At 40.2% G+C, this 13,117-nt stretch overlaps 1 protein-coding gene across 7 annotated transcripts in view; it reads left to right on the forward strand.

Moving 5' to 3' along the window:
* The window catches only part of pde4d (phosphodiesterase 4D, cAMP-specific), a 204,960-nt gene that overhangs the window by 170,744 nt on the left and 21,099 nt on the right, over positions 1–13,117 (forward strand). For 6 of the 7 annotated variants that reach the window (XM_058071076.1, XM_058071075.1, XM_058071081.1 and 3 more), the window contains 4 exons: positions 8,674–8,865; positions 10,859–10,895; positions 11,008–11,087; positions 12,413–12,462. In XM_058071076.1, coding sequence (XP_057927059.1) covers positions 8,674–8,865; positions 10,859–10,895; positions 11,008–11,087; positions 12,413–12,462 — 359 coding nt within the window. Of the gene's footprint in view, positions 1–2,494; positions 3,123–8,673; positions 8,866–10,858; positions 10,896–11,007; positions 11,088–12,412; positions 12,463–13,117 lie in introns of all 7 variants that reach the window. The other variant, XM_058071080.1, reaches the window with a different exon arrangement.

The following is a 13,117-nucleotide window of genomic DNA, read 5'->3' on the forward strand; positions in this document are numbered from 1 at the left end:
TTTTTTCCATCACCCTCAGCCGATGGCCGATTTTGCTTGGGCCAATATTTCTGGCCAATACTGCTTTTGATCCCTCAATTTACATGAAAAAATGACCATGATAACAAATGTTTCATGTCTCATGTTTAAACAAATATTTATTGAAATGTAAACACTGAACACAGTAGGATTCAGCTTTCTTAAACACACATTTAAACGGGATTATCAACTTTAAAAGGAATAAATATTCAACCATGTGCAAAACATTTCTGTCGTAGTTTAAATTTATCCAGCATTGATGTGATGACTGCTCCTCCGCAGCGTGACGCGCACCCCCCCCCCCCCCCCACACACACACAAACACATCACACTGACACAATTTAGTACGATATATAAAACATTTCTCTCATCATTAAAGTTTGTGTTGTGCACGCTAAAGACCTCTCATAAGCAGACACGTCTGCTCCAATTCCTTCTGTGCGTGTGCGTGCGTGCGTGCGCGGAGAGAGCGCACACACATAACAAGACATGCATTTAAAGTTGCATAGTTGTTCATTCTTGTTCTGCTCAACTAGTGAGAGTGCTTTTATTCGTCTGTTGTGTTGGTATGTGATGTTTTTGGGCTTTCTTGTTGTCACACCATGACTTAAACTGTTATGCCTAGCGATCACCCAGTGAATTGTGATGGGCTTGGTAAAGTGTTAAACGCAAGCTCTTGATGTGATTCAACAGTGGGGGTGGGGTACCGCGACTACGTGTGTTGCGGGGTCCTCTGCAGCCGGGGCAATACAAAGCTGCCTCGGTGGATGCCTGACTGTAAATCATGCGGTGCAAAAATACTTCGGCGAACCCACGCACGTATCGGCCGATACAAGGAAAAAATGCAAATATCGGCCCGATATATCGGCCGGCCGATGTATTGGTTGATCCTTACAACAATAATACAAATATTCATTCATTCATTTTCTACCGCTTTTCCTCACGAGGGTCGCGGGGGGTGCTGGAGCCTATCCCAGCTGTTTTCGGACGAGAGGCGGGGTACACCCTGGACTGGTGGCCAGCCAATCAGAGGGCGCATATAGACAAACAACCATTCACACTCACATTCATACCTATGGACAATTTGGAGTAATCATAATACTAACACCGGCTACTGTTGGCTGCACAATAAGCTAAAACTCAAGTCTGAACCTCTGATGTCACTTCCTGTCCTGCACACATCTGTCCGCCTGCCAGGGGACACATTTACTGTGACACACCTGTCAAAAGTTTTAGAACAGTCCAATTTCTCTGGAGGAAAACCCTGTTAAGATGGTTCATCTCTCCTCCATTGTTAATTCTCTTTTTTCTCGACATTTTGTATAGCAACAAGTTACTTTTTCCAGTACAAGGCTGTTCATGGGGGTATATTGCCACAGTGTGGACCGAACACTGTTTTTATTAGGACAGAGGAGGTAGTAAGCACTCCAAAACTGTGAACATCTGAGGGAATTAGTTATTCATTGGACTTGAATTTCAAAAAATAACTTTAAAAATCTGGGTGTACTAAAACTTTTAACCGGTAGTGTAGGTATTAAATGTCTTATTTATTTTTTATGTCTACTATACTGGGTAATACAAGCGTAAAACCATTTAAAGACTACATTAAAATACGCTGACAGAAAAAAAACGCTGTCCAGAAAAAAACAAGTAACTGCTGCATGTGAGTCTCTGTTGTCTTATTTATCTCTAATATGTCTTATTTTCTTGGATTATTTCTACTATATTAGGTAATACAAATGGAAAGGTGAATATAGGGGTGTTATTTTATGTCTAGAGGGCTCTAATAATATTTAAGAAAACGTATTTAGAAAATGATAAACAGCTTTTCTGTGCCACAACTACAAAAATATTCAATGTATTAATATTGAATCATGTATGAATAACGTTGATGGTTTTCTATTTGTAAATGTCGGTACTTGTACTACCTGGTCAAACTCTGCTGGACCTTGGTTATGTCGTATACTCCACTGCCCTCGCTTCTCTTTTTGGACAATATTGTTCCTCATGCCATGACGTAAACACAGGAAACCCTTGTCCTCCATTGTTGTTGTTTGTTAGCATGTCACGGTCCAACTAATGCCTTCAGTGTGACTTTGGTGGCACTATTTTGAAGTGAATCTGTGCTGTGTCCGGTTGATGACTTAGCATGACATTTTGGACAGGTGTATGCTTCCAAGTTTGTGAGAAGGTATGTTTGACGTCCCAAATGAGTGAAGCCGACGTGGTGTGTGTTTCTTTTCCACAGTCAATGGTGTAGATAAACAAAGATGCAGCCCTGAGGCGCAACCTGCCCTGCCCTCCACCTCATGTCTCAACTCGTCCTTGCCTGTCAGCTTTCATTTCCCTCTGACAAATCATCCTGTAGCTTCCACATAGGGGAGGGGGAGGTGGGAGAACACTGTGAATATGCTCTTGCAGTGTCACACTGTCAGATAGCTTTAAATCAGACATAAATGTGCTCATACCTCGGCAGGTAATGACGCTTCTGTGACCCAGAGATGTTCTAATCAACTCCCCGAGGAGGCTGGAGATAACGTCTGTGGTGCGCTGGGAGGCCGTAATAAACATCCCAACAGCTAAGAATGTTGCAGAGATTTGTGTCTTTCATTTGTTTTTGTTTTTTTATCCTCTCTTTTATCGGAGGCCTCAATCAGATTTGTTATCGGCGTGCTTAATAGTCACAGTAGATATGCCACTGTTGGCAGCACTTTCCGAAACAGTGATTGGCATGGGTGATAAGTGCTAGGATAAGATAAAAGTGCTACGCTTTACGCTGCACGTGTTCTTCAGTAGCATTTGTGTGTTTGCATGTGAATCTGAGACACCTCCTAGAGCAGAAACAACTATGTCAATGCAAGGGTATTTACTTATTGTATGTACTAGTCTTTTTGTACATTTCCCATCATGGAAATGCAAATAATAATGGAATTATTGCTCATTCCCGAGCATTTGCCTTTGCAATGATCTTTTTTTGTTCTTATTACGTTCCCTGGCATTGCACCTCACGAGGGTCCACTCTTCTCCTGTGTGCATGCTAGCAGCCCTGCCTCTGTCCCCCCAAAATAGACAAATGCACAAACTCTCTTCCTGCCTGTTTGGAGGTGAGATATTTCACTACTTACAGCTTGTGTTCTGCAGAATATGATTTTCTTTTTGGGGGCAATTGTGGCTGTCGTGCGCATGCCAATGTAAGGGGGGGCTTTGCAGCCAATTTTTACTTATTCACTACCAAAGAAGTATTTATAAGGGATTTTTTCAACCCGTCCGCTCGCTCCCTAAGATGTATTTTACATTTTTTCAGTTGCAAATGTGAAAATTGTAAATAGTTTATGGTGTTATATTTGTAAAAAATATATATTTTTATATAAAACAACAATTTTTTGTTTATCTACAAACTTTTTTCTCCCTTTCTTTGGTTGACATTCTGCTGAAACTTACCTATGTTTTACTGCTGATTACTAAAGAACAGAAAAAAAGGTAGAAACAAACATTTCCTATTGAAAGTTGAGAGTCTAATCTTTATTTTGGAATATACCATCTATATATTGTAGCCCAGGAACACAATATTCTGTGTGCCGTGAAAAATTATCATGGCCGGCACCAAGGGACACCTTTTGAAAAATGATGAGGATTGAATGATGATATAAGCAATGATGATATAAGCAATTTTAACAAACATGGCGATATACAGAACACTACAGTAGAAGCTACATGTGGACTGCTAGCAAAGTAGCATTACTTTTCAACAGTGTCGGGCATGTTACTTAAAAAAAGTAATTAGTTATAGTTACTTCTCAAAAAGTAGTTGAGTTACTAACTGAGTTACTCCACTACAAAAGTAACCAGTTACCAGTAAAAGTAACTATTGCTAAACACCCGCCCACTCAAGTTTTCTGATTGGCTGAAGACACAATTTTTACCCAAACGTTATTTTAATCACTGCTTTTCAGTACGTTATTTCACATTTTTCCCCAAAATTTTTTGAAAGTAAAACTGAAGATGGCTGCATGGCGGATGAGTGGTTAGCACGCAGGCCCCACAGCTAGGAGACCCGCGTTCAATTCCACCCTCGGCCATCTCTGTGTGGAGTTTGCATGTTCTCCCCGTGCATGCGTAGGTTTTCTCCGGGTACTCCGGTTTCCTTCCACATTCCCAAAACATGCTAGGTTAATTGGCAACTCCAAATTGTCCGTAGGTATGAATGTGAGTGTGAATGGTTGTTTGTCTATATGTGCCCTGTGATTGGCTGGCCACCAGTCCAGGGTGTAACCCGCCTCTCGCCCGAAGACAGCTCCAATAGGCTCCAGCCACCCCCGCGACCCTCGTGAGTTTAAGCAGTAAAAAATGTCTGTATATTGGTAAAATATGTGTATTTGTGTGGACACGGGCTCAGTTGTCCTTATAAGTTGATGTTTACATTGTAAATTGTCAGTGTTACAAAAGTGATTGTAGTAGCAGATACTGGCACACAACCCTCTCACGGCTTTCAATGTGGAAAAAAAGTCGCTCTGGAGTACAAGTGGCAGGACCGGCCAAACCATGAAAAAAAGTGTTGTGATTTATTTTGTTATTATAGCCAGAAATCTCACCACGTTTTGATCTTAGGAGCTAGCCATGTTCTTTTATTCTCACATTGCTCTTGTTGACTACTGCAGGGCTTTGCGGGTGTTAGCGCTACACCCCTATCTCAAAAAGCAGGGTCGTGGCATGCTGTGATAAGGCGTGGAAGAATGGGAATGCGTGACTTTGCCTTTAAGTGTTTTCATCTGGGCTTTATCTGTTGTCTGTTTGTGATCGCACCCGGCTCAACAGCAATGGTTTGAGACTATTAACTAAGTCATTCCTAGTTGAGGAGCAGCAGAACTGGTTTAGTATGTGACCTTTTTTGTGTCACGACTGAAAAGTCGCCCTGAATGCATCATTGACAGCAGAGCTAACGCAGCGAGACAACAACAATAACAGGCCATCGACAGAACAAGACAAACCAGACGGAGCGTGGCAGCATGATGATGTACTTTGTGTGTGTGAGCGAGCGAGTAGTGTGTCTTTTCATAAGAGACAGGATGTGTGAAAACAGCCTCTTTTATAACCTTTGACCTCCTGCTTTGTGTCAAGTGTCCACGTAACCCTGAGCTCTCCATGACTGTGTTGATTAATGGCTTGCACAGCGTAATGACATCCAATACAAGTAACTTCGGTATGAAAGGTTACGGTATTTTAAACTGGTCTTGGAAGTCCAGGAAGCATGCTGGCAACAATCTGGCCTTGATGCTGGAATTTAGACCGTGTAAAAGTACTTTTAGCAGGACATTAAGATTTGTGCATCTGTTGTTTAATGCTAATGAGCTGTGTTTGTACTGCACTAGCACAAGCTACGTGAACTACAGTGCTAGCATCACTCACATTTTATAAACAACATCATGCTAGTTGAGGCTATTAGATGAAGGAAAACAAAGCGACGACAAAAACTTACAGCTCCAGCATGGGGTAATTGGGCCTGGCTATTTTAAAATGTGTAGCGAAGCCCGTTTTTTTGTTTTTTTTTCTTATTTTCTAATTCCAGCTAATTCTGTAATTGGGCCTGGCTATTTTAAAATGTGTAGCGAAGCCCGTTTTTAAAAATATATATATTTTCCAATTCCAGCTAATTCTGTAATTGGGCCTGCCTATTTTAAAATGTGTAGCAAAGCCCATTTTTGTTGTTTTTTTTATTTTCTAATTACAGCTAATTCTGTAATTGGGCCTGGCTATTTTAAAATGTGTAGTGAAGCCCGTTTTTTTTTGTCTTTGTTTTTATTTTCTAATTCCAGCTAATTCTGTAATTGGGCCTGCCTATTTTAAAATGTGTAGTGAAGCCCGTTTTTTGCTTTTTTTATTTTCTAATTCCAGCTAATTCTCTCTGAAGTACAAATATGTAAGGATGGAGGCATTCATTGCAATCCTGAATAACGCTCGAGTGCCTCCGCTCTTAAAAGTGAAGCAAACAAATGAGGTGCTCATAAACAAACAGGGACACATATTACTGATAGACCATTAAAAAGTCATTTTTTCTTAATCAGGGACCTTTAATCTCACTTTTGTGTGTGTTTAAACCAGCAGGTGTCGGTTTCAGTGTCACGAAATTCTATCATGCAACCTTACTGGCGTGGGAAACCTCAGGGCGTCTGTTCTCTCTTCGTTATTATGCCTCTTGCAACCAGATCTTCCATCTTTGGACATGAGACATGTTACTGTCTTCACAGAAGCGATGGAGACAGACGTGATGTTCCACAGATGATTGGATATCTGCACTCCTCAAATATTTCCTTCCCGAATGATTAAGTCGCTCCTTTTAGGGGAATGGTTATACTTTCTGGGGAGAGCTTTTATGTCAAGAGAAGAAAATAAAACCTTTCATCGTGTGACGGTGTGATCGGAGATGGTGTAATACCTCACCAAGACATTCCCTGAGAGGGCGTGTCCTGTACCACCAAAAGACACACACACACACACACATAAACTACGTGGGCTGTGAGGTCAATGTGAGGGTGTGTTGTCAGTGTTCACTTGTAACACTTTCACTGTTTTGCATGTGGCACAACCTTTGGAACCTCACCTGTTATGGGAGGACATTTGTCTTTTTGAGGACGTTTCGGCTGGTCTAGACAATGAAAATGTTGGGATGAATGTCCTGTCACAACATTAAACTCTGTCTGTGTGTGTGATAGGGAGGTTTGTGTGCCTGTCAGTGAGAGAGAGGGCACTTTGATCGCCCTTTTCTCGGTTATCAAAGCTGCTGATAGCTGGGTGTCAGTTCAGTGATGTTGCATCGTGCATGTGTGGGTTTTCTCCGGGTGCTCCGGTTTCCTCCCACATTCCAAAAACATACTAGGTTAATTGGCGACTCCAAATTGTCCATAGGTATGAATGTGAGTGTGAATGGTTGTTTGTCTATATGTGCCCTGTGATTGGCTGGCCACCAGTCCAGGGTGTACCCCGCCTCTCGCCCGAAGACAGCTGGAATAGGCTCCAGCACCCCCTGCGACCCTCTTGAGGATAAGCGGTAGAAAATGAATGCATGAATGAATGGACAACTGAACATTTAACATCACTTTTAGTTTTGTTGAGAAAATGCTTAACTTTGGGTAAGAAATATGTTCAATTTGCTTTTTTTTTTTGCTCAATGTATTTTTTCAGACTAATATTAGATTGGGTCAACCACGAAACGGTGATCATTTATTAATTAAATGATGTTTGAAATAAAGGCAGTAGAGTGAGGGAGCAATGTTTGAGCCACAGTGTAGCAAGGGACGACCGTTACTAGAAAAGTATTGGGACACATCAGCAACTTTTTTTCCCCAGAAAAATATGGAAGAATGTGGGAATGCTTTTTTGCTACAGAGCCATAATTATTATTATTATTATTTTCATAAAAACCACACTTTGCACAATATTCACCTTCAGGAAGCAAAAGAGTTATGTCTCAATACTTTTCATACACTCTCAGTCCGAGGATGGTCTCTTCCTGTTGTAAAAGTTATGAATGCATGCATCGACATGCTGTCATGGGGGCGGGGCGGGGTGGGGGGGTTCATGCTGTATTGTTACACATTACAAAGTACGCTATGTACGTCACAGTGGATTAGGGATGATGCACAATGATGCACTGTGTGACGTCACAACTCTTACTCTTACAACTCTAACCCTCTCAGGATTATGGGTTGCAGCAGTAGATCCCCCGTGACACAGGTGTTAGTCATCTCCCTGGACACTAAGGCACTCATGGGGCTGTTGCACTGGGGGGGATTATTTGGCTGGTGGTATTGTTAGATCAGCACCCCACCTCCTACTGAATCGAGTGGACCACTATGATACAGTAATCAGACACGCAGCTAGCATGCTGCTTGTTTGGACACGTCCCACCTCAGCTGCAGTCGTGTACGTTGATGTTTACAACAACGTGAAATGTGGTTTATTCATTGTATAGTCATATAGCATCCATTTTTTACAGTATATACAATATATATGGTTCTACTGATCTACTCATTTTGGGTAGTTTTCATTGGCAAAAGCAGGCTTCCAGTATTGATTCGATGCCAGGTAAATATAGCCGGAGTAACACCATTGCAGATAACGATACTTTTTACTCCTGCTGTAAATCACGCTATACAAATGAAATGAGTACATTTACTCCCATCACAAACTTTGGGTCATACTGATCATTTTTCTAATTCACAGTATACCTTTATGCTAACCATTTTGAAGCTATACAACCTTTTGAGGCTTGAAATGACAAATTACATTAGCGAGTATTGTACTCCACAACTCCACTTTGCTGCCCTTAGCGCTCAGTGTCCTCTTGGGAAAAAGTATATCAGTTTACCGTGGCCCACATCCTGAGAAGTAAATGCAGGACGGCATAACGTATCATCTTGTCAGGCCTTTAAATCAATGAGGCGTTGTGCAACGTACAGTTGTACCATAGAGAGAGGATGCCCAGGTGTGTACTTGGTGGTTGTCTTTGATCAACGCATGCTTCTTAATGACATCATTTTTGCATATACAGGAGGTGGACGTATCCATGAAGGTGGACATGTGTTCAGCCTTGGTGGAGGTCACTCTAGTTCCACCGTTGCTTTAACATTTCTTCTACTTCTTCTTCTTCGTCTACAGTTTCGACGTGGACAATGGAACATCATCGGGTCGCAGCCCGCTGGACCCGATGGCCAGCCCAGGATCAGGCCTCATCCTGCAGGCCAATTTCGTCCACAGCCAGCGGAGGGAGTCGTTCCTGTACCGCTCTGACAGCGACTACGACCTCTCACCCAAGTCTATGTCCAGAAACTCCTCCATCGCCAGCGACATGTGAGTTCCCTATAGAACCTTTTTATTTTTCCCTCTTGTGCTGAAACTATTATTATAGACCTTTATTTTTTGTTCATCAGAGCAGGTTTTAAAGCCCCCACGTAGGCCACTTTTGGCTCCAGAGGGAAGTGTGCATGAGCTGCAGCTCTCTGCGTGACGTCTCTTTTATTCTTATACACACAGGAGGGCCTTAAGTCATCCTTTAAGTGGCAAAGGTTGATCCTTTTCAAAGAAAATAGGGCTCAATTTTGATTGATGCTGTTAGAGAGATATTATTGTTATTATTGATTATTGATATTATCCCCCCCCCATCCATATGTTGATAGTGTGCTTTCTCATGATTGCTGCTATCCAGTTACATGAAGCAGTCCTACAAGAAAGGGAAATATTGGCTGAAAGGGAAGACAGAGGGAAAAAAATATGAATGACCTGCAGTAACCTTATACACGACATCATCCTGACTGCTGATTTGTACTCTGCAGTCATATAATCATCATTAAGGATGATTGCAGTATTAGGGCCGCACTGGGGAAATGGAATTATAGTGATTAAGTTAAAGTTATAATGTCCCATTATTATGATTAAAAATGCATGAATTATTTATATCATCAAAAGTCTGATTATTTTTCATGTCACATTTATTATTAGTACAAAATTATTTTTTAAAGATTATAATTCATATTTTACAATTTTCAAAAAAGGACAAGCTGACAGGATGACAACCTGTCACCTGATCAAATGTTGACTCAGATCTCTGTGGTTAAAATTCCTTGACAGTGACCAGAGTGAGTAATGTCCTCTCTGACCTTCCATCCCGTTGAGTTTTCCTTTCCCAGAATCCATGAATGATATTAAGGAAGAGGAAATCCTCATGCGTGGAAGCTGATAATCCTCTACCTTGTGTGAGATGATTATCTTATTGCGTGGTCGCCGTGGTGAAACATGGCTTGAGATAGTGATGCACTGTGACGTCAGGCCTCGGCTGCTTGGTGTCACGTCAACACGTCATCAGGACTGAGTGCATTCCACTCATCTGGTATCGTCACACCCTCACCCAAACTCAATGACCTTTATCACATCATGTGATCGCTGCCCTTGACAAATAACCATATGCTTATTATACATTATAACAATAATACAGCAGTTAAGAGCAATTTTTGCAGTTTAATCACTCTACATTTTGTCATGATCTAATCTATTTCTATTCTATCTAATTATATGTCATGTATTATATTGTGATTATTTTAATTGTAATTAAAATATAGCTCTTAAACCTTTGAAATCATGTAAACCAATAGCATTTTCCAGTAAAAATGAAGATGAAAATGAAGACCACTAAAGTTGATTGCTATGAACTGGACTCATCACACAAACACACTTTACAATAAGTGTCTGAGCAGACTCTTATCTGCTCAGGAGACTGAGGTCTTTTGGAGTGCAAGGGGGCACTCCTTAAGACGTTCTATGACTCTGTCGTGGCGTCAGCCATTTTCCAAGGAGTAGTCTGCTGGGGCAGCAGCATTTCAGCTGGATAAGATCACTGTGCAAGATCATTAAGAAGGCCAGCTCTGCCCTGGGTTGCCCCCTTGACCCAGTGGAGGTGGTGGGAGAGAGGAGGATGTTGGCTAAGCTGTTATCCATGTTTGAGAACGACTCCCACCCCCTGCAGGGCACTTTGGCAGCACTGGAGAGCTCCTTCAGCGATAGACTGCTTCACCCAAAGTGTGTGAAGGAGCGATATCGCAGGTCCTTTCTTTCTGCAGCTGACAGACTGTACAACCAGCACTGCTCCCAATAGACTTCTACACCGCTATGTACATCTGTGCAATACTTTGTTTTTATATTCAGTATAGTTATTCCACACTCCATTCACTGTGCAATATCTTAATCTTATTCTCCCCATCATCAACATACTGTAGTTTGTAAAGGTGTTATTGCAGGGTAAAGCCACTGTATATTTTTGCTTTAAATGCTCTGCTTTTGTGTTTTCCAGCCATGGTGATGACATGATTGTAACGCCATTTGCACAGGTGAGCTCTTTTTTTTTTAATACACATTTTGATGCACTGCTTGTACATGCATGTATTTTGCATATCTTTTAAAAATGAATTACAATCAAATATTCTGTGTGTTGCCTTTCAGGTCCTTGCCAGCTTGAGAACTGTACGGAACAACTTTGGTGCATTAACTAACCTGCAGCAAGACAGAGCATCTAATAATAAGTACGTTTGCAAAAAGCACTCCTGTCACCTCTTTTACTTTTATCCGCCCTCTGCTGTTGATGAACGGTACTGCAGCCACAATATCTCTAAAAGGTGTCCTCTCTTACTTTTAGACCACGTAGGATGCAGGGGCCACATTGATATTTTGTAAAGCATCAGTTTTGTGATATAAGTGACAAAGCAAATTGTTAGTATGAACTTTTTTCACCATTTTTGCTGTTGTTTTTTCAAATATTTAAACTTTCTTCTTAAATAATCTTCCTAAATTTTGTTTTTGTTGTAACATGACAATAGTCGCATAATATTTTGCCTTCATTCTCATAATATCTAACTTTTCCCCCTAACATTTTTTCCAAAAATTACAACTTTATTTTGTTTAGTTTTGTTTCTGATGAATAAATTATTTTTCCTCATAATATTACAAGTTAATGCTTGTCATTTTTTTGTCATTAGAATTTTTCTTTCTATATTTTCACTTTATTCTGAGAAATTTTAAAAGATTTTTTAAAAAAGTATTTTTGTATTTCCAACTATCATTTTTTTAATCCAACTATTTCAACTTACTTGTACATTTTCTTCTTGTAATTATGATTTCATTTATTTGTTTGTCGTAACATCCTAACTTTCTCTGCAGCTATAATTTCCCCCAAAACTTTTCTATTGTTTCTTTCTTATCAATAAATTTTTCCTCATGATTTTGCAATTTAATGCTTGTGAAATGTCAACTTTTTTCTCCCTAGAATATTACTTTTTTCTATTCGTATTTTCACTTTATTCTCCGAAAATTACAGTGTTATTATTTTTATACTTTTTTTTCTTAATTTTTTTTTTACTACGACTAAAATACTAAATACTATAAATAATCTTTTCTAATTAGAAAACAACTGTTTTCACTGAATATGTTGACTAAATTCTTCAAAAATTACTGCTGTTTTTTTCCAATTTTTCATTTTTAAAAATTTTCTTGTTAAATAAAATGGCCCCCGGGCCTCACGTTGGACAGGGGTGTCGTTGTAGTGTCACCGTGCAACATAATTTAAAGCAGGGATGTCCGATATCAGCATAATAAGGCAATATCAGTTGATATCTGTATGGGATTTTTTCCCGATCACAAAAAACTATATAAAAATAAATGTGTATGTGTTCATTCCACCACAGGAGATATGTCATGTTACATAAATTGGTATCGGAAATTGAGAGTTGGACAATATTGGCATATCGGTTTTGGGAAAATAAGCCAATTTCCGACATCCCTAATTTGAAAGGAATTGATTGCAGGCTGTATGAGAGTAAATGTCACATGTATATTTGTTTCCCCACCTTAGGAGATCACCCATGTGCAATCCACCACCCATCACCAAGACCACCTTTACAGGTACACCCAATTATGTATGTCAACATTACGTGAGTTCTTTTCTCGTAGTTGAGCTCAAACTTGTCCTTGACGGGGGCTAAGCTGTGATGTAACCTGGAACAAATGCCATCAGCATTTATGAATGGGATGGAGACAGTATACAGTACTTACAATGTGATCAATGACCTGCTGCTTCTATATTTAGAAGGCCAATTGTCCTGGTTCCCAGCCATTAAAGGCCCTGCCGTAAATTGGTGACAGCTATGAGTCATGGTCGTGATTGTTTGAGAGTATTGATGACTTGTAATGCGAAGGCTCCCTCTCTGCTCCCAGAATAGTTGTAAAGCAATACTGCCGCCATCATGAAACCTTTATTAACTATACAGACGATACTTTCAGTCACATTGTAGCATTTCTAAGTGGCGCCATGAGGACTTAAGCACTGTGTCATAAAGCTAGAAAAAAAATAAAAAAGTAATGTGTAATGGAGAAGGAGCAGGAAGGCATGTGTGTAGCCGATCAGTAACGCTTGTTTATGTTTAATCAGTAATTAATTGTACTGCTTATAGTACTTTGCAGCCATATGCTTTCCTGTGTTGCAGTTACGTAGGTCCATTTTTAGCCTATGCTTTCTTTTTTAATAACATATTGTGTTATGTACTATGTGTTAGTTATA

The sequence above is a fragment of the Doryrhamphus excisus genome, chromosome 4 (genome assembly GCF_030265055.1).
Source record: "Doryrhamphus excisus isolate RoL2022-K1 chromosome 4, RoL_Dexc_1.0, whole genome shotgun sequence".
Taxonomy (NCBI): Eukaryota; Metazoa; Chordata; class Actinopteri; order Syngnathiformes; family Syngnathidae; genus Doryrhamphus; species Doryrhamphus excisus.